This window comes from Leucopleurus acutus (genome assembly GCF_964270905.1).
Source record: "Leucopleurus acutus genome assembly, chromosome: 1".
NCBI lineage: Eukaryota > Metazoa > Chordata > Mammalia > Artiodactyla > Delphinidae > Leucopleurus > Leucopleurus acutus.
Genome location: NC_139142.1, coordinates 43294324 through 43317408, shown reverse-complemented (window position 1 = coordinate 43317408; position 23085 = coordinate 43294324). Strand labels below are relative to the sequence as shown.

The 23085-nt window shown below is 36.0% G+C and overlaps 1 protein-coding gene across 1 annotated transcript; it reads left to right on the top strand.

The window, feature by feature from the left end:
- Positions 1-119: 119 nt before the first annotated feature.
- AP5M1 (adaptor related protein complex 5 subunit mu 1) lies at positions 120-22470 on the top strand. The gene is made up of 8 exons (XM_082849524.1): positions 120-467; positions 6914-7559; positions 12187-12414; positions 13183-13322; positions 14049-14134; positions 14224-14342; positions 17199-17295; positions 19744-22470. Exons 1-8 carry the CDS (start codon positions 394-396, stop codon positions 19824-19826), a joined length of 1473 nt encoding a protein of 490 aa, XP_082705650.1. The 5' UTR covers positions 120-393; the 3' UTR covers positions 19827-22470.
- Positions 22471-23085: the final 615 nt, after the last annotated feature.

Genomic DNA, 23085 nt, shown 5'->3' with positions numbered 1-23085 from the left:
GGCCGGCAAGGGGGAGAGCAGCAGGCGAACCGCGAAGAGCCTCCCCGCGCGGGCGAGTGAGGCATCATGATCCTTGCGGGCTACCGTCCCGGAAGTGGACTCGAAAGGAAGAAAGCAGGGTTGGTGGGGATAAATAGATTTCCGGAGGTTTTAAGGGCGGATTCACAGAACTTTTTGTGGCGTGTGTTGTCCAGCGCGGACTCAGAGGTTTTAGTGACTTCACCTGAAGGAGTTAGCTTCTCTGCTGAGCCCGACCTGTCTGTGGTGGGGCAGAATGTGGCTCTAGTTGCGTGAGCCTCGGGGCTTCTGGTAAAAGAAAACGCCTGAGAAAGCCGGTCTGCGCTCTTCTTCGGTGGCCACCTTAGCGAAGAGCTGATGCCTTAGTGGCTTATCATGGCCCAGCGGGCAGTGTGGCTCATAAGCCACGAACCGGGAAGTCCACTTTGTGGCACCGTCAGATTCTCCAGGTAAACGCAAATCTAAATCCTCAGGCGTGATGGATCGGACAGATGGATGGTGTAGCGTAGTTTTGTGATGCTGTGTATCCCTGGTCCGACACCTGGACAAGTTACTTAACATTTGTTTCATCTGTTAAGTGGAGATTGTAATAATACTACCTCATAGTGTTGTGAGAATTAAATGAGTTGATGCCTGGCACATTTTAAGTATTATGTATTTTCTCATATTAATGTTACTGTATCGTAACTCCACCTACGTAAGATTGATGTAGAGATGACGAAAGGAAAGGAAACTTCCTGAGCAATAAACATGTTTCACATTTTTCTACTTTAATAAAAATCATTCAAGGACATTTTAACTCATATTTATGGAAAGTTCTTGCTGAGCAGTATCAGGCCGTTACTTTCAGCTTATTATTATTTTTCATTCCCAGAAATTCTCAGATAGTTTACTTTAAAGTTCCTAATTGTTGAAGAAAATTGAAAAAGTACAAAAAATTAAACTGAATTCACTTTTTTAAAATGGTGTGAGCTGATCTGGTTCCACTTTTAGAATTTGCCACGTTTTATCAAACTAGCTCTGTGAAGAGAATATACAGTAACTCACTGTAAAATATGGGTGGCAATTGAGTGATCTGTTTCACCTTTTGTTCTCAGTGGTGGACAGTTCTTTCTTGCAAACATTCGTTCTTCCCTGAGAAAAGCTCTATAGTGAAGTAGCTAGTTCTGAATCCAGATTGAGGCTGACAAAGATGAGTGTAATTTTAAGGAAAAGTGGTAGGCAATGTGGATATGAAAAACTCCCTCTTTCCTACCTTAACAATTTTTGTTACTGAAGGCATCGAGCCTTGGAGTTTACCATTTTCTCTGGGATACCTGGCTTACATTTGTTGTTCTTGTTGTACCTCAGGAGGTTAATAATCTTCAATATGGTTCATCAGCCTTATTGGTCCATCCATCCTAGGTACTCCTGCTTTACTTATATATTCCCTTTGGTATCTTTATCCTTTTGTTTGTGTGTTTGTGTATATATTTTTCAAATTATACAATTAAGTGTGCTATAGCTGTCATTCCCTTTTCTTACGCTTGTCAGATTTCTCAGCACTATTTTTTAGGAAACATCCAGGTTACTTTGTGTTCATCTAGGGCAGCACTGTCCAGTAGAATTTTCTTCAGTGATGGAAATGGGAGATGTTCTAAATCTATACTGTCTAATATTGCAGCTACTGGCCACATGTAGCTGTTGAGTTTTTGAAATGTGGTTATTGTAACTGAGGAACTCAGTTTTTAATTGTGTTTCATTTTAAGTTTAAATAGCCATGTATGGCTAGCAGCTACTATACTGGATAGTGCAGATCTAGGCCATTGAATCTACTTGCTCTGTAGTACTCCATGGTTTACATCTGTCACATTTTACATCTCCCCTTCCCCTGGTGATGATATCCCAGATTGCCCCCGACTCAGCTATCAAAACGGTGCTGCAGTAGATAACCTCAGACAGTTACATGGGGGCATATCTATACTGATTTTGACTAAATATTACCAAATAATTAGCTCCTCAGAATTCTTTGACCAGTCTACACTCTCATCAGCAGTATCTATTCTTTCCTAACACTTACTCCACTATTTGCCAGTACTGGTGTAAAGAATACCTTACTTTCATTTGCATTTCTCTGTGTAGCAATGGCCTTTGGGTTTCCTCTTATGTGAATTGCCTGTATATATCCATTGTCTGTTTTTTTCTGCAAGAGTTGCTGGTTTTTTCCTGTTAACTTGTGGGAGTTCATTGCGTAATCTTGATATTAGTCCTATGTCATTTTTAGCTATTATAGATATTTTATCTTAACTTATTGTCATTGTCAATTAACTTTTCATTACCCTCGGTTAAACAGAAATCCCTAGTTTTGTTGCAGTCAAAGTAGTTAGCCCTTTGGGGGAATTTGAAGTCTTTTCCTACCTTTATTTCCCGAAGATATCTTACTACATTATTTCCTCTTGACTTTATCATTTTCTCTGTTATATTTAGGCCTTTAATCCATCTGTAGTCCATCTCTGGATGTGGTGTTAAGTAGTATTCTCATTTTGTTTTTCTCTATTCTGTGGGGCAGTTTTCCTGACATCATCTTCCAAACAGTATGTATTTTCTTCATTGATTTCTGGGCCTGTTGATAGTAGTTTATTATGTCTCCCATATAAACATTGGTCTGTCTCAGTTCTATTACTTTGTTCTTTGCCAGTACCATAGTGTATTTATATCTGTGGCTTTGTAGCTTATTTTAATATTTCGTAGAGGTAAGATTTTTGTACTGTGTACAATAATAAGTTTCTTGAAGAAGTTGTGCTTGTTTTCAGAGTTCTTTCCCACTGTGCTCAGAATATTTCAAAAGAAAAATTCTTTTTGTTTGGGTGGACTTTTCAACATCTCTATGAAGGCAGCAACTTGGGTTCAGATAATTCATCTGCCACTTATTTAATCCTGTATCATTGAACGAATTAGTTAGGTTTTATTTTTTTTTCTGTTTTCTGACCTCCTGGGGCCAGAGTTAGAGCTAAACAGATATGCACTGGCCTTTTATCCACATATTTGCCAAAGGATGATGGCCATCACTTAAGATTTAAGAATGCAAATGATCTTTCCTCTATCTAGCTACTTTTTCCCCACAACAGAACTTGATTTAGATTCTGGTTTAGAGATTTGCTGTCTGGATAGATAGTAACAGTACCAGCTTAAGTCTAGCTTAGGTTGGTATTGTTCCCTATAGTTGCAGGGCCAGTTAAAGTTCAAGTCCTGTTTTAGAAAAGGCCTAGAATAACTCTGAAATGACAGGTTGAGTCATCGGCAAAGTATTTATTGAATATATATTGAGACATTCTATAATAAGATCCCAGACAAACTTATTTTTACAGTTTCAATCATGAAATTCTTACACTTAAGAGAACTTGAATTATCCTCTAGAGGATAATAGTCTGGGCTAGAGTTCAGTCCAGAGTTTTTAACTATCCTTATCCAAAGACTAAGAGGAAGAAGTGGCATTCACCTGCTAGACCATTACTGGAGGGCTAGCTAATTCTTCCCTTTCCTCAATCAAGAAAATGCATCAGAATGTAAATGAGTGAGGTTCACTAATACATGGATAACTTTGAATACTTCTTATTTTTCTTTTTTAAAATTATTAGTAAACACCAATATTTTATTAGTAGTATTAGTGAATTAGTAGAAAAACATTATTTGGCTAGGTCTGTTCTTGATTCTTGATGAGAATTGCTTATATGTTCTTTAGCCACTCCCTTATTTTACAAATAAGAAGACAGACTTAGGGAAGTTAGGCAATTTACACAGAAGTTAATAGCAAATAAATGACTTTGTTGTGGACTTTGGAGTGGAGCGATAAGGAATTGGGAAAGTACTTTTTTAATTAAGAAGATGTGATCTAACATTTTTGTAAATTTCTGTTTCCCCAAAAAAAAGGATGAATTAGTAACTTACTGTTCAGGATAGAGCATGCAAACCATAAAAGATTATTCATTTTATTCTTTTTGTTACCTCATAGTATCTTCCAGGGCCATAGGGATAAACCACTATTACTAAGATGCTCTTACATGTTTTTGTAGGGGTTGGCAAGAAGACTCAGGGTACCAAGTGTACTCAGGATACTAGTGAATCCACAATGTGGAGGATTAAATTGAACCACTTTTTTCCATCATACTCTACTAAGATGGAATCAGAAAAAAAAGTCCTGTGGTGGGGTGGGAGAAATTTATGAAGAGGGTCAAAAGGTATACTCTTTCAGTTATAAAATAAATAAGTCATAGGGATGTAATATACAGCATGGTGACTATAGTTGAATTATACTGTATTGCATATTTGGAAGTTGCTAAGACAGGAAGTCTTTTTTAATTTATTTAATTTATTTATTTTTGGCTGTGTTGGGTCTTCGTTGCTGCGCGCACTTCATTGCGGCTACTCTTCATTGCGGTGCACGGGCTTCTCGTTGTGGTGGCTTCCCTTGTTGTGGAGCACGGGCTGTAATCGCGCGGGCTTCAGTAGTTGTGGTGCGTAGGCTCAGTAGTTCTGGCTCGCGGGCTCTAGAGCGCAGGCTCAGTAGTTCTGGCACACGGGCTTAGTTGCTCTGCGGCATGTGGGATCTTCCCAGACCAGGGCTCAAATCTGTGTACCCTGTATTAGCAGGCAGGTTCTTAACCACTGTACCACCAAGGAAGCCCCAACAGGAAGTCTTAAAAGTTTTCATCACACACAAAAAAAATTTTGTAACTATGTAAGGTGATAGATGTTAACTAGACGTACTGTGGTGATCATTTTGCAATGTATACAAATATCAAATCATTATGTTACATACCTGAAACTATTGGGTTGGCCAAAAAGTTCCTTAGGCTTTTAAGTAAAAATAAAAGACACATTTTTCATTTTCACCAAGAACTTTATTGAACAAAGTATTCACTGTTTTGTTCCACTACCTTCTGCCATTTTTCAAGCAGCTTCATAATTCCATCTTCCCAAAACTTTTTATCTTTTTGAGCAAAGAACTGTTCCAGGAGCCTTTTACAGTCTTCCAGGGAATTTAAATTTTTTCCATTAAGAGAATTTTGTAAAGACGGAAATAAATGGAAATCCTGGAAATGTCTGGTGAATACGGCGGATGAATCGGAACTTCCCAGCCAAGCTATAACAGTTTTTGCCTGGTCATCAAAGAGACACGCGGTCTTGCGTTATCCTGATGGAAGATTATGCGTTTTCTATTGACTAATTCTGGATGCTTTTTGTGGAGTGCTGCTTTCAGTTGGTCTAATTGGGAACAGTACTTGTTGGAATTAATTGTTTGGTTTTCCAGAAGGAGCTCATAATAGAGGACTCCCTTCCAATCCCACTATATATAACATCACCTTCTTTGCATGAAGACCGGCCTTTGGTGTGGTTGGTGGTGGTTCATTTCAGTTGCCCCACGATCTCTTCCATTCCACACTATTGTACAGTATCCACTTTTCATCACCCATCACAATTTGTTTCAAATACAGAACGTTTTTGATATGTTTCAGTAGAGAATCGCATGAGGAAATACAGTCAAGAAGGTTTTTTTCGCTTAAATTACGTGGAACCCAAATACCAAAGCGATTAACATTACCAAGCTGGTACAAATGATTTTCAACACTTGATTTGGATATTTTGAGTATGTCGGCTGTCTCCAGTGTGCTATAACATTGACTGTTCTCCGTTAATGTCTCGATTTGATTGCTATCCACTTCAACTGGTCTACCCAATGGTGGAGCATCGTCCAGCAGGAAATCTCTAGCATGAAACTTTGCAAACCATTTTTGACACGTTCTATCAGTCACAGCACCTTCTCCATACACTGCACAAATCTTGTTTTTTGCGTTTTAATTGTGTTTTTACCTTTCTTGAAATAATAAAGCATAATATGCTAAAAATGTTGCTTTTTCTTTCTTTTTCAATATTAAAATGGCCACACAGAAATTCTCCAATTTTGATTTTTTTTTTAAATGAACACTGAAGTTAAAGACAACTAAGCACTACTAGAGCCACCTTATGGAAAAAAACAAATGAACTTTTTGACCAACCTAATGATATAATGTTATATCTAAATTATACCTCAATTAGAAAGTGGGGGTGGGGGGAGAGGGAGGAAGGGAAAAGGAAAGACAAGACAAGAAAATCTTCTTTGCAGCCTTATCTGTAACAACAAAAGAAGTGATGTTTCTACCAATGGGGGTCCAGATAGATTGCAGGTCCTTAACCCAATGGAATACTGTGCAGCTGTAGCTTTACGTGACCTAACTTGGAAAGTGTAAAAAGTAAGTTTCACTGCAAAATGTATCATTCTGTTTTTTTAAAATGATAGTGTGTTTATGTTTATGCTTTAAAAGCATTGAAAACCCTCTAGAAGGATGAAACAGTAAACCCTTGGCAGTGGTTACTCCCGGAGGTAGGATTGAGTGGGGAGAAAGATGTTCCTTGTGATTAAAAAACAAAGGAAAGGAGGAAATAAAAAGTAAATTTTTTTTAAAAAGATAAGAGAGAAAAAAAAATCCTTATAGATGCCTAAAATGTATACAGGTATACACACCTTGCTTAAGTGCGAATCTGAGCGGCCAAAGACTAGGATTTTGAATTAGAACCAGGTACTCTACTCTACCTATTTAAAAAATCAACTAAATTGAATTTTTTTAGATAATAGATAATGATACTTTATCATTTGAGATATATCAAGTACACAACAGGTAGTTGTTTTAGTAAGAATTTAACATGTAATATAATATTTTTTTGGTTGTGGTTTTTGTTTGTTGCTGTGTATATTTGTTATTGTGTGTTTTGTTGTTATTAGTGTTTGCCTTATGTTTTGTGTTTGTTTTTAGGTTTTGAACTTGCAGTTTTATTTTACTTGCAGGAATTAATTATGGTTTTGTTTCCATTAATACAGACGGTATCCAACTGTTGAAAAAAGAGCCAAAGTCTTCAATGGAGCAAGTTATGTGCCTGTTCCTGAAGATGGTCCCTTCCTTAAAGCACTGCTTTTCGAACTGAGATTATTGCGTGATGATAAGGACTTTTCGGAGAGTCGTGATAGCTGTTCACACATCAATAAAACATCCATTTATGCACTCCCGATAGGAGGTGAAGAACTCTGGCCAGTTGTTGCTTTCATGAAGAATAGCATGATATACGCTTGTGTTCCACTGGTTGAACAAACTTTATCCCCTCGTCCACCATTAATTAGCATTAGTGGAATTTCACAAGGCTTTGAACTTCTTTTTGGGGTACAGGGTTTTCTTTACTCAGGTCAAAAAAATGACAGTGAGCTAAATACAAAATTGAGCCAGTTGCCTGACTTGCTTCTACAGGCTTGTCCCTTTGGCACTTTGTTAGATGCCAACTTACAGAATTCATTGGATAGTATTAATTTTGCTTCTGTTACTCATCCACAAAAACAGCCGACCTGGAAAGCTGGAACATACAAAGGAAAACCACAGGTTTCTATTTCTATCACTGAAAAGGTAAAATCCATGCAATATGATAAACAAGATATAGCAGATACATGGCAAGTCATTGGAGTTGTCACTTGCAAGGTGAGATTTTCTCTGGTACTTGTTTTATCATAGCACTTAACATTTATGGAGAAAAGTAAAATTTGCCGACCTTATTTTACATCATATTGTGACATTCTTGATTCTTATAAACAGCAGTCATTAAATGTTATGTTCACGTGAAATTTTATAATGTTATCTTTTTGCATTTCTTACTAATTATACTGGCTATATGCATTTGACCCTTGAACAATACAGATTTGAACTGCGTGGGTCTACTTCTACGTGGCTTTTTTTCACTAAATACATACTGCATTCGGTACTATAGTATCTGCAGTTGGCTGAATCTACAGTTGGCTAAATCCACAGATGCAGAACCTTGGACACAGAGTGCTGACTGTAAAGTTTATACATGGATTTTGACCAAACAGAGGGTCAGTGCCCCTAACCCTCGCATTGTTCAAGGGTCAACTGCATTGCTGTGTAATGAATTGACCTGTTACCACAACCAATAAACATTTATTATACTCGTAGTTTCTGTAGGTCAGGACTTCAAGAGCAACTTAGCTGGGAACTTCTAGTGTGGAAGTCTGTCACAGTCAAGAGTTCAGCTGGGGCTATAGTCACCTGAAGGTATGACTGGAGCTGGAAGTTCTACTTGCAAGGTGACTCAGTCACATGGCTGGCAAGTTGGTGCTGATTATTGGTAGGAGACCTCAGTTTCTTTCCATGTGGACTTCTCAACAGGCTGCTTAAGAATATTCTCACAACTTGGTGACTGCCTTCCCTTTGATCAAATGATCATACAGCCAGCCAGCCACATGAGGCACAAGTGAAAGCTATTCTTTTTATTACCTAGGCTGAAAGGTCACATAGTATCACTTCTGCCACTTTCTGTTCATCAGAAGCAGTCACTTTGTCTGATCCACGTTCAAGGGGAGTGGGATGAGGCTCCATCTTTTGAAAAGAGTAGGGTCAGAGAATTTGTGAAAATATTTTAAAGTCACCATACCTACTTTCCATTTTTCCTAGAGGGAGTGAAATTGACAAATCTCTGACTTAATATCTGAAGCCATTTTTCAAGGGCTCACGTTTTATTTAAACAAGTCACTAGGTTAATATAGGGTTCTGTGGTTTAAGGTTAGGTAATAGGAAAAAGCAATGAAAATAACAATACAGTTAGCAATGATCAGTGCCACATTCAATAATGATCAAAAATAGAGCCCCTCCAAGAGAATGTCTACAAGTACATATTAATATTCTCAGGTGTCTGTTTTTCTGTTATCTTCCTTTGTTCTCTGCACTTATTAATATAAACTTTCTATATATCATATCAGTGTTGAGTAGTTAAGTGCAAATCCAATAGATAAAAGTAGATTTCAAGAACAGAGAATGAGAAGAGTCCTGGCAGACAAACTGGGTCTTTTTTTTTCTTTTTTAACCTTAAATTGACCTAAAAATTTATGTGCCTGTTTTAAACTCACTTCTATTACGATCAAAAATACATTCCAGGGCTTCCTTGGTGACACAGTGGTTGAGAGTCCGCCTGCCGATGCAGGGGACACGGGTTCGTGCCCCGGTCCGGGAAGATCCCACATGCCGCGGAGCGGCCGGGCCCGTGAGCCATGGCCGCTGAGCCTGCGCGTCCGGAGCCTGTGCTCCGCAGCGGGAGAGGCCACAACAGTGAGAGGCCCGCATACCGAAAAAAGAAAAAAATACATTCCAGTTATTAATTTTAATAGAAATAATTATCATAAATGTCTCCAAAATTAAGGTGTTTACAGATTATGTCATTCATACCTCTTAAAGCAGTTGAATCTACGTTTCTTGTAAGTTCTGTAAAATACAAGTAGGAAAATTCACTGTCTCTGTTTTTCATTCTGTAGTAATGAACAGGAAATATGTTACATATAATTTAATACTAATTAATATTATGCTATTTAAATATCTCAGCTCATTGATATGCTGACCCTAGTTTATTGCTTCTGGGAATTTTAGATTGGCTCCTATTCTTGGTCTAATACAAATGATCATTATGGGAAACTTTCATCTTTAAAAAACTTTTTTCTAAAAATAAAAATAGTGAGGGTATACTGAAACTCATGAACTAAATGTTTCTTTAAGGTTGTATGTAAATAGTATAACTGTTAGCCAAACCATTTTTAAAGTATTTAAAGGAGTTTTATTATGAAGCCTATTGTAAATGGAAATAATTATCTTCATTTTATCTCAATCCTAGTAGGAAACCTGGTGAACCAAAAGCCAGTGGACTGAAGTTCTAATCCTCATTCCACCACTAATTTCTCTGTCTCTTTGGAAGAGTTACACAATTTTTTCAATCTTTTCTCTTTTTTTTTTTTTTTTTGCGGTACGCGGACCTCTCACTGTTGTGGCCTCTCCCGTTGCGGAGCACAGGCTCCGGACGCGCAGGCTCAGCGGCCATGGCTCATGGGCCTAGCCGCTCCACGGCATGTGGGATCTTCCCGGACCGGGGCACGAACCCCTGTCCCCTGCATCGGCAGGCGGACTCTCAACCACTGCGCCACCAGGGAAGCCATCTTTTCTCATTTTTAAAATTAGATAAGTACCTAGGTCCCTTCTGTTTGTATAATTCCTAATTAAAAGTCCAGATCTACATATGCCAGATTGGTTTAAAAGGTAGTATACAGATTTCTTCTAGAATGGATGTCCTCATCCCGTAGTGAATGGCTAGTGCTCTGGTATTTCAGATGCCTAGACAGCAGATAATTTGTTGGTTATTTCCATAATGGTTGCTGTTTCTCTGATTCCTTTAATTATGTTAGAGTGTTAGAGGATAATAAGTATAAACCGAATATTTTAAAATGTTGATACTATTTGCTACTAATATTTGTTCATATATTATCTCCATAAATATCTGCCAAAAAATAAAACTTTTTTCTTTAATTCTTGCTATCCACATATAGAGAGTGAAGTAGCAGATGATTTAAAGTTGAAAATACTAAAATGTTCTTAAGTTTCATAGTAGTTATTTGGCATTTTTATTATCAAATGGGATTGACGTTATTCTAACTATCACTGAAAGACCTTTATAAGTCACTAATTATACACGATACTGTTCATAATGCCTGCCTGCTCTCTAAATGCTTGCATTATACAGCAGATATATTCATGAATTCACACATATGTCAAGTGGTAGATAAAAATATAAAACATTTCCTATTAAAATTGCGAACCAAAGGTACGGTTCATAATTATAAAAAGATATCCATTCAGCAAACATTATTGGAGTATCTCTGGCTGCGTTGGGTCTTTGTTGCTGCACATGGGCTTTCTCTTGTTGCAGAGGGCGGGGCCTACTCTTCGTTGTGGTGCGTGGGTTTCTCGTCACGGTGGCTTCTGTTGTTGTGGAGCATGAGCTCTAGGCGTGCGGGCTTCAGTAGTTGTGGCACGCGGGCTTCAGTAGTCATGGCTTGTGGGCTTCAGTAGTTGTGTCTCACGAGCTCTAGAGCGCAGGCTCAGTAGTTGTGCCACACGGACTTAGTTGCTCCGCGGCATGTGGGACCTTCCCAGACCAGGGCTCAAACTCATGTCCCCTGCATTGGCAGGCGGATTCTTAACCACTCCGCCACCAGGGAAGTCCCTGGAGTATCTCTTATACTTAGCAATGTACTGGGCACTAGAGATACAAAGAAAAATATAATAATTCTTGCTTTCAAAAACTTAAAGCTTAAAGAAGGAAATAGGAGCACAGACATTTGATCTCACCTCTAGAGAGCGGGCAGTTAATGCATAATGCAGACTATGTATATGATAGTGGAACTAGCTGCTTGCATTTGGACCTAAGCATTATACCTACTGAGTTCCACCAACTCTTAAAATATTGTACAAGTCTAGCCAAACAAAACTTATCAGTAAGCCTTATATGCCTCAATTGGACAGTTGTAATTGGGTGCTTTAATAGAGGTAAATGTCAAGTTTGAGTTATAAAGGAAGAGCCTGACCGCCCACCGCCCCCCCCAACCCAGCACACACCCAAGTAAGGTATATCAGTCTGGCTGGGTCAGAAAAAGAGCCACTACAGATTTATGGGAGTAAAGGTGTTTAGTATAGGAATGAGGGCTTACTCACGGATAAGGGGAGCTGGGAGAATAAGTCTTTGATCCTCTGACAGTCCCCAATGTGTCTCCAGCATTACTTGCAGGGTAGAAAATGATTAAAGAGGTAGATGGGAACCAAACAGCAAAAGGCGTTAAAAGTAATACAAAACTGAGGGGGAACTATTGAGAGGTTTTGACATGGATACAATATAATTAGAATTATGTTTTATTAAGATAGCTCTAGCATTGATGAAGGATGGATTGATTAGAGGAAAGTGAGTCTAGATACACTTAGAGGGCTATGACAGAATTTGTAAGGGCCTGTACCAGTGTAACAGGAATGAAGAAAAGTTGCTTTTTAAGGGTTTTAAATGTAAGCAGAGGGCTCTAGGAAGGCTCTCCTGGTCTCTGGCTTGGGTGTCTGAGAGCATGATAGAATCATTAACCAGAACACAGAAAGCAATGAGAATAATACCTTGAGAGAAAAGTGAATTAAGTTGTGGAAAGTGACTCAGATAAATTAAGAAAGGCCTCATTCAAAAGATGTATGCTTCAAAGATCTTGGTAATATCTGTTTGTTTGTGTTGCAGTGTGATTTAGAAGGAAGTATGCCAAATGTTACCATCAGCTTGAGTCTCCCCACCAATGGATCTCCACTTCAGGATATTCTGGTTCATCCTTGTGTGACATCTCTCGACTCTGCCATTCTGACCTCTAGTAGCATTGATGCAGCAGATGATTCTGCATTTAGTGGGCCTTACAAATTTCCACTCACTCCACCTTTAGACTCATTCAACTTATGCTACTACACTTCTCAGGTAAACAACCTTGGAGAAGTTGGGACTTTGCTAATCTTCATATTTATGAATTCTGTTGTAAGCAAATCATCCATACTTTTGGTCCAAACAAGAACTTTTCATGAGTTATTTACCAGAAGATTCAGATTGTTTTGCTCCAATCAGTTATTGATGACCCATTAAGCTACTGCTGATCTGGGAGGGTTGGGGAGTCAAGATACAAGCAGGGCAGCAGAAACTGTGGGCGGGTGTCAGTGATCAGTATGTTTAGTGCACGTTCTGTGTTGCAGGTTATAGAGACCCTGGAGGAAGGGAATCTGAACAAGCAGGAGTAGGAAAAAGAATGTATCACACACCTCTGTAAGGCACCTTTCTCACCTCTGGAAATAGAAAGAGATGCAAGAATCCCTGACCTTAGAAGGAATGTAGCTTCATCATCTATTATCAAAATAACTTGGAGTAACCCATTAGTCATTAAAGTCATATCTGTATATGTATATGTATCTGTATGTATATGTATCTGTATGTATATATACATATATACATATACAGATCTGTATATGTATATATACATATATACATATACATATCTGTATATGTATATATACATATATACATATACAGATCTGTATATGTATATATCTGTATGTATGACTATATATACATATATATATATATATATCTGTATATATGACTATATTACTGCAAGGCTTTTTTCTCCATCACCACTGATATTTTGGACCCATTAACCTGAGAATTATATAAAAATGTGTTTATGTTTGATTCCAGGTCCCTGTGCCACCAATTTTGGGTTTTTATCAAGTAAAAGAGGAAGAAGTACAACTAAAAATAACAGTTAATTTAAAACTTCATGAAAGTGTGAAAAATAGTTTTGAATTCTGTGAAGCTCGTATACCTTTTTACAACAGGTAGGAATAAAATAGCATAATGCCATGATCTCTGCCTTCTTTAGTACATTCCCACTGCCCTATAATAAATTGTCTTGGTTTTTACCTTATTTTTAAGATCTAAAAATTTTATGTTATTCAAATGTATGCTGATTCTTAACCAAAACATTGTCATAAAAATAATCTCTTTATTTTTAAATATCGTCATTTTTCTGGTTAAACTACTTGCTAGTAAATTATAAACTTCAGCCAGTGTAGCTTCTTCAGGGTTTATTTTACTACTGGCTTTATTTCTAACAATTTTTCTGTACTCAACATACAGATCAAGCCCAACTAGAAAACCTGGTGAATTAATATCATAAGATTACTTCCTTATCAATTCTACTTTTAAGTTTGTCCTACAGAATAGTTCTTTTCAAAGGATACATAAATATATAGTAAAATCACAGTTTTAATGTTATGTCAATCTATGTGCCTGTATTAATACATTCTGCATGACTTTGTAGTTATCTTTAGAATTAATAATGAAATGTATAGCATCACCAAAAAAATGTTTATTGTGTTTCTGTGTTTTCTGAGATATAATATTCATTATTTATTCTACTCTATTCTGCAAACTTGAATACAGATCTGCTTTTATGTTGTCCTTGTATTAAGTAACAGTAGCAAGATTTGACTTAAATCTCTTTAAACTGTTATATCTATGATTAATTTTTTCTTTCCATTTTGTCCATTTCTTTTTTAAAGAGGTCCAGTCACACATGTGGAATACAAAGTTAGTTTTGGCCAGCTTGAAGTATTTCGAGAGAAAAGCTTATTGATCTGGAATATTGGTAAACTAGGTTTTGTTTATTTTTTTTCATTCATTTGCTGTAGAATCTATTTAATTTATAATAGTTGATTGATGTATTTCTGTTTTTAGGACAGAAGTTCCCAAAATCAATGGAAATTAGTCTTTCTGGAACTGTAACTTTTGGAGCCAAGAGCCATGAGAAGCAGCCATTTGACCAGATTTGCATTGGAGGCACAGCGTATTTAAAGGTAAGTATATTTATATGGCTCACTACATTAGAAACCTTTCCTTTTGTTCCAAATTGCATATAATTGATTTTTAATGTTTCCTAACATTTTTTTGTTTTTGGAGTTCTGTTCTTTTTGTCTAAGTCCTCTGTTAGATTTTAGTAAGATTCTTTTTGTTTAGTAATCACTTAATACTTTAAAATTTTTAAGGTGAAAGAATTATGTAAAACCTAAATACCTCAACTTAACCTGGTTCTACACAGCTCTTAGATATCACATTTGAGATTTGTATAAAAAGAATGTAAGATGTAGTCTTTGCCCTCTAGGGATTTTTCAATGATGCATGTCAGTAACTGATCAGGACTGACTGCTTTTGGTCTTTCAAAACAAAGACTGAGCACTTCCAACCAAAGTGATCAAGGAAATCTTTGTAGTAGAGATGGAGTTTAGGCAAAACTCTGAGGCTCAGGTAAGCATCGATATGAAGCCTTGAATATTAACTCTCGTTTGTATAGGTGAAGAAATGACTTAATCACAGGAATGAAGGATAACAAGGCATGTTTAGGAACCAGCGCTAGAAACAGTAGTCACACAGAAGTCTGAATAAGTGATTTAGGTCTGGATTGTAGAGAATTTGAATCTGGCTTTCATTGCTTTGTTAGAAAATGTTATACTTTTTTGAGTACGGGAGTGGTCCTCCAGAAAGCGATACTTTATGAGGATCAATCTGAAATGGATGTGAGGAAGGTGAGTGAAGAAAAAAACTAGAGACAAAGAAACTATTTTTTAGCTATATTAGTATTCCATCTGAAAGGTAGTAAGTTAATAATGCTGAACTAGTGTAGTGTCACAGAAAGAGAAAGGAAGGGAGAAAAAGGAATAGAGCTGTGATAAAGGTATAGCCTTTAATCTCACTAATTAAGTAGAAAGATAAGAAATAGTTTTAAGTCAAAGATGATGTCATTAAAAAATTGTGACTTAGACCAGACTTGAAGCTCCAGGAGGGCAAAGACCGTGTGAATCTCATTCATTCATTGTTTTATTCCCAACATCTAGTTCAGTACCTAGCGCATAAATATTTGATGAATGGATGTACATACTTAGAAGAAAGTTCTGTATCTTAGAAGAAATGTGGAGAAATTTGGGAGGGAGTGGGCTTCATATCACATATGTTGCTGGTAATAGCAATTTACCCCAGTATAGGTGTCCAGTAGGTGGCTTAAAACCCAAAGCTTGATTCTCAAGAGAAAGCTCAACTGTTCTTAGGATCTAGGAGTTATCCATGGAGAAGAAATAGTTGAGGCAGTAGAAATGAATAAGTTCAGAAAAAGATAAGAGAAAATAGGAGGAAGGTTCAAAAGAATCAGTGAGGGAAAGTGAAAATGCGATCAGAAAGGTAGCAGGAAAACCTAAATAGAGTAGTATCAAAGAAATCAAAGAGAGATTGAAATCTATATGTAAAAGCAACTAGGGGAAATGGTAGTGAAGTCAGAAGTACACTAGTGATATTCATTTCTTCTGTATTGGCTTCAACTATGTCCATGAGCTTTGTTTCAATGATTATTATAGAAATTCCCTCTTCCAGATGTTTTTCAGAAAAAAATGTGAGATGTTACTATACTATATGTTTTTCAAAGGTAGGGATTATGACTCTTCTATTCATTTTCATCACCTAACCAGTTATAGCCGCATCAAAAGCGTGTAGTACGTATTTGTGTTCAATGAATAGATTTATTTTTATAATATCTAGTTGTGTGGAAATCAACCTTGTCATAACTTCCAGCATCCAGAATTATACCAAACAAGCAAGCAAAAGCCCTTTACTATTAGATAATTTGAGTTGCAATAGGGAAGAAATTGCTGAGAAGATCTGAAAATTATATCTATGCCTGTGATCAGTTAGTTTGGCAATCAAAAGGAGAAAGATAGGAAAAGAGAGAAATTTGCAGGGAAGGAAGAAGGAAGAAAAAAAGTATAGAAAAGCTATCAGGATATTGCCATATCAAAAGCTTTTAGCAGCAAAGATGAGAATCACAGCAAAAGGAGGCAGGAGTTCTGTAAGAATAGACCTTTCATGGTTCATGTGAATATCATTGTGGCTCAGAGACAGCCCAGCACTATGCCTTCAGAGAAGGTACTGATGGCCCTCTCTATTATAGCCCAATATATTAATTGGCATTTATACTGATATCACCACATTATCATTTAAATCCAGGAACTTACATTCATTCATTACATTCATTACATTTTAGAAAGGTTAGTTATGTAAAAGTTAAATTTTAGTTTTCTGAAAAATTAAGTAGAGCGTTTCATTCCCTCCAAACACCAGATAAACTGGTGTTTCTGTTTTAGTAATTATTTTATTGTGTTCTGCTAAAAGGTGTATAAAAGAATTATGATCTGAAATCTATCACAGCCACATAGCCTTAGAGATAGGAGAGAACATACAGAACACCAAACACCATAGGGGAAGGAGCACCAGCTTTTGTAGTCAGGCAGGTCTGAGTTCAAATGCCAGCTCTACTACTTACCTACTGGGACGCTAAGTGTTTCCATCTCTGAACCTCAGTTCCCTCATGTGTAAAATAGGGATACCTTGCAGTGCAGATTAGAGTTTATATTAGTGAAGGGCCTGGTATGTGTTAAGCACTTCATAATGGCAGCCTTACAAAGAAACGACCCTAATGCAGAAGGGAAAGGTGAGTATATATGTGTGAATATGTGCACTCACACGCAAACACACACAGTATTATTTGTGATTTTTATTTTGTGAACTCTGTGAAATAAATTCCTAAACTTGTGTCAAGGGAAAAAAATGTGACCATCATTTTTACCAAATAATCACCTTAATTTGGTACATTTCTCTTCTTGTTCTAGCTTCATTTTAGGATCTTAGATTACACACTCACTGGGTGTTATGCGGATCAGCATTCAGTTCAAGTTTTTGCATCAGGAAAACCAAAAATAAGTACATGTAAGTTGTACAGATTCAAACTAACTTAAGGTAACTAAAGTGGTGTTATGTTATTATTAACTAAGATAAAATTAAAATATGACAGAAAAAGATCAGAGAATAATACCGATTTATAAAAATTCTGGCCTAATCCATCCTGTGTAACAGTTTATGTACATTGCCCTCTGCCTTCTCCTCTTTGTAAAGTGGTCTGGATGAGCAAGGATTGACATAGAGGTGGGCTCTAGTCTAAAGTTGGATTTGCTTTGCTCTGCTTATAATTTACTCTTTTACTCTTGGGCAAGTTAGTGAACTTCTTATTTAGTTTCCTCATATATAAAATGGAATTAGTAGTAGTATTTACCTCAGGGTTGTTAGGAGGTTTAAATAAAATCATATCAACCATGCACTTAGCATTAATGCTTAGCATGTGGGATGGATTCAATAAATGTTAAGTATGATTATTACTTAAAATTTTAAATATTTTTAGCAAATGTTGTAGTCAATGAGCATTATTTAGTACTCTGTTTTACTAAAAGGAGGGTAAGAGAAATGTGTGTGTGTGTGTGTGTGTGTGTGTGTGTGTATACACACACACATATAGTACAAATGGAAATATAGGGAGGGGAAACAGAGCAATTTGTAGATGAATTCAAAAAATATAGATATGTGGCATAGAACAAAAAAGTAGCTAGAATGAGGTAGAGTTAGATAAACGTAAGCAGCAACATTTTTGCCTCATATATTAAGGGGAATAAAGCTATTTAGGTAAGTATTTCTTAAACTAAGGGTTAGGGTTCCTAGGAAGGATAAGACAAGACTTTGTACTTGAAAGTTCCTAAAGGATTACAGAACTCAGAACTACTGAATTCTAAGGAATTACCTGTGAATGGCAATAATATATTCTATGTAATATAACCAGAATAAGCCATATTCTTTACCTCCATACATCCCTGTGCTTTCTCCTACATCATTTTTTCGTTGCTTTTTAGAGAAATTCATGTATATGGAAGAGTCTTCATAATGCTTTTTTTTTTTTTTTTTTTAAATGAAGGCACAATACAGTTGTTAGTTTGGACAAACCAGCAGTTTTGTCTAAATGCAAACAGACCAGTATAGACCAGTATTTTAGGTTGTCTATGGGAAATATGTTGTCTCTTTAGATAATGTTTAAAATATTGTATCTTATTAATATTAACTAAACATATTGTAGTAATTTTCAGAGATTATAATACAGAATGGGATGTTTCAGTAATTCACCTGCTTCTTAATATATGAATGAAAGAGGTCACTTTAAATGCATAATTATGACCAATCTTTTATTTCCTTCTTCTATTAGTTTCAGAGCATAACTATCACTTCGTGCAACTATGTAAAAACCTTTATTTTGCCGTCATCTTGACAATAAAATCTATATTCATAATATACAACTTAGTTCTGAAAATAGTTTAATAATGCTAATAATCTTAATTTAAATAATAATAGCTGATGTTTATTGCTTACTATGTGCCAGGCACAGTTCTGAGTATGTAATGTGTGCTAACTCATTAATCCTTACAGCACCCTACGTAAGTGTTGTTATCTCCATTTTACAGATGAGGATGTTGACGGAACAGAGAGAATAGGGTCACATAGCTAGTAAATGGCAGAACTGGACTCAAAGCCAAGCAGTCTGTCTCTAGACCCTGACCACTTAACCAGTATGCTATGTTGCCTCTCAATGTCTTAACCAATATGCTATGTTGCCTCTCAGTGTTACTAGGTTCTCAAACTGAACAAACAACAACAAAAAGGCAATGAAGTAATACATCCTACCTCTATCCTTTTCATTATGAAGAAGGTATAAAAGGCAGAATTGGATACATAGAGATGTATGGAATAAGAACTTACACATGTCTAGCTCCAAATGAGCATTATCATCTCAGTTTTACATATCAGAAAACTTTAAAGAGGTTTTCATTTGTCCAAAGCTCTTAAAACAGAAACCTTAAATTTGATCAGAACAATAAGAAACCACTGAAGCAACCTTTTTAAAACATTACTAGAAAGTTGGGTGTGTATTTCCATCTCTGAAACTTTGAATGCATAAAGAATAGCAAGATCAGAATCAGAACTGTGGTGAAGAGGTTACAGAAGGGTAACAATAAAACTATTTTTAATGTTTTTGTAGCTGAAGTAATGGTCTATAATAAAAAGAATTTAGGGAAGATGTGAGAAAAAAATTAGCAGATTTGGCATGAGGGATTTTGGCATGTATAAGCTAAAAGGTGGATTATTCATGTATTTAATGAAGCCATATTTTTAAAGTGGTGAAAGTTATAATAATGCCTTGATAAAAATTGAATTGAAATGGATATCTCAGAGTATTGCCTTCCTTGAAATAATTGTGTTCCACAATTTTAAATATCATGACTTTGCTTTCTCATTGAATTTTTAAGATAATATAATCTTATCATTTTTTTTTTTTAGACCGGAAACTAATTTCTTCTGACTATTACATCTGGAATTCTAAAGCTCCTGCTCCAGTAACATATGGATCATTATTACTGTAATTGTCTTATGTTTAAATGGGATTTATACAATAGTAACATAAATTAAATCACAGTCTTTTATTTTTAAGGTGTATGCATATAACCTATGAGTGAAAATCATTGATTTAATTACAAAATGCTCTTGTTCAGTGTTTTTAGTCTGATCTAGTTTGAAAGAACATTTTAAAGACTAATGTATCCAATTTCATTACCCTTTGATTTTACTCAAGTATGATTTCAGAGCATAAAATGTAGTGATTCACTTTCAGCTTATTGTAGACTAGTCTTGGGTTACCCTGCCATACATGTTTCTTCCTGCCCCTGTGGCAGACATGGCTAATCAGTCACAGTCCTCTTTCTCCACTGAGCCTTCCTGGATTTGGGCTTAGGCTCCTCAGTGCAGAGCTGCAGGCAGCTACTCCCAATAGATTGTAGATGACGTGCAAGATAAAAAATTATTTGCTCTTCCAAACCTAAGTGCTAAGTGCTAGTACGATGTGTTGTTACAGAATACCAGAGACCACATTAGGAACAACTTTGTAAATCTCTTGAGAAAACAGCTGATGAAAATGAAAGAAAATTGTTTAAATAGTAACCTGTTTTTAATCAGAACTATCCTACTGACTAATAAAGAATCTGCATAATTCTATTTTGTTTTTCTCTGTTCTGGAGTTACTTTTCAGGCAAGCTTATTAATCTGCCACAATAACATTTTGTTTAGTAAGCATATTAAGAGGAGTGGGATACCTTCAGAAGATGAGCATAGTGTTTTGTGATTACTGAATATCTGCAGCCAAATTTTTAAATATAAATTTAGATATAATATCGGTCTTTTCCTGTTTTATTATAATTCATTAATGAATGAATTCAGGTAAAAATCAAAAGCTATTTTATGGGTAGAGAGTATCACTTAAATCTTATTTCAGTTTCATGTAGCACATTTTCTTTAAATTTGTCACCCTTGCTTCCTTATTGACATGCTCTGGATTTCTTCAGGAACCATCCAGTCATACATACTCTTTATTCTCTACCTGTCTTTACAATTCTTTGTCACGTTCTGTTTTCAAAGTAGTTCATTGTCAAGTTGGACTTTAAATGACCATTCAAGAAAAGATGAAATCTCAAGAACCTCAAAACCTATTCCATGTCAAGTTTCTTTTTACAGAACAGAATTAGAAGAGTTATATAAAAAAAATACGCATTACAGATTAATATTCAATTAAATTATATCTTGGTTTCTTTTTTTTATGAGTCTCTTAAGGAAAAGCTTAGAAAAAGCTGCTAACTTCTTGAAAGAGAGCTATGGTAGTTTGAAAGGAGATTGCATAGAAATTTAGGATTTGAAATGTAATTTTTTAAAATTAAGGTCAATCCTACTCATAAACTCATTTTCTGCAAGACATTATCATGGCATAATGTTCTATGTTCAAAATTATCCCAAGTAATGAAGAAAACAGAGTAACTTCCAGACCAGGACTTTAGCTTGTTATTCTAGGTTAATCATAGATAATCAGTAGTAAAAACGTTCCTTTTGAAAAAAGAAAAAAATCATTCCCTTTAAGTTTTTTGATCTCTCTTAAACTCAAGGAAAGCTTAACATTTCACTTATATTAACGGAGCCATTTGTACATCTTGATTGTATAAGTGTTTAGCAAAGTATACTAAAATAGGGAAGAGGCATTTATCTAGTGAGTAGGCTGAGATTCAGTGTAATAATCCCCTAGGCAAAACTTTATAAGCAATCGTAAAAACCAATGAATCTTTGATCTGACATTTCTAGAAACCTGAGGAAAATCTAAGGAGTACTGGAAAAGTGTAGGGACAATGGGGAACCTGATGCCATCTGTTGCCATTGCATTCTAACATAACGCTACAGAACTAAAACTAACTCATGTTTTCATCCTGTTGAGATCAGCTGGGCACACTGTGATGCTTTGATATTGTCTAGAAACCTGTCACTTCAGGATAATTTCTGAAGACAAAGTCTGTTTCCCGTTTGGTAGGTGACCTGTTTAATGTTTTCTCTGTGTCTGGGAACTCCTTAGTGTAATTAGCGACCTTTGAACTCCACAACTAATCCTGAGCTATTTTGTATTCCTTACTCATCTTTAAGGCTGGACCTTTCTTTTCTTCAGAGTCCGCTGCCACAATTAAAGAAGAAACAGCTGCATTTCAAAGGGATTCCGATTCCAGAAGCTTAATCGTGATTGACATGTTCTTATTCTAAGCTATAAGACACTCTAAGAGTCCTTTCTTGGGTTAAAACTTCAATCATTTTCTAAAATATTATCTCGCTATGGATTTTATTCATTTTCTTTGATAACTATTCTTTGCATTTTTTAACTTGAAAGATGCTGTGTGTTTGCACTGAATATGAGCACCTACTTCCAGTTAAAGGTTTGGATGGTGTCAGACCGCTGGATGCAAAATTGCTAAATTCCCTTTAGTGCCAAAATATGATTATGAAATCTGATGTCTATCATATGGGTAATTATTCTTCAGTAGATCCAAAATGTACAAAAAGTGTTACATTTCTGAAAATGTACTCAAACTTTTTAAAGTCAGCAGTACCCTTAACAGTGTAAGACAATCCCCTTACAGTGGTGGGCATTTTTTACCTTTTACTTTTTAAATAATTGATTCAAATATCAGGTTTGAAGTAAATAGCCTTATCAGGAATTCTTAATTTTTTTTTAATTTTTAATTAAGCATTAGTCTTACAAAATTAATTTTTTTCACACCAACTCAGTATTTTCAGTGAGTTAAAATTGTGGTTTTATATATACATTGTATGATTTAAGATATTTCAAAGCACAATTTAATACATAGAACAACTACTAGTATTTTTCTTCTAGTTTTTATTATAGTATTTCAGAATCCTTTATAGATATTCATGGACTCCTGCACCACCCCTGGGAGGAAGGTAGGTCGAGTTATCATCCAGAGTCTCTGCAGGGACCGCTGCCACAGCAGAATGGTTGTTTCTAAGACAAAGGTCAGAAAAGGGATGTTAATAAACAGTTCTCAGGTTTAAGGGACTTTTTTAGGATTACATCTTAAATTCCAACAAATCAGATTTAGGAGTTACTGAAAGTGAAATTGATCCATCCCTCATCCAAACTTTGCAATACTTTCCTGTTCTGACATCATTTAGATAGTTAGCTGTATTATCAGATTAGAAACCATTGTACCAGGCTGCTGAAAGGAAAAGGAGGCAAAAAGCTAAACATGGGATGAATTCTGAACCTTTTAACCTGGCTGAAGTACGTAGGTCCCTGTT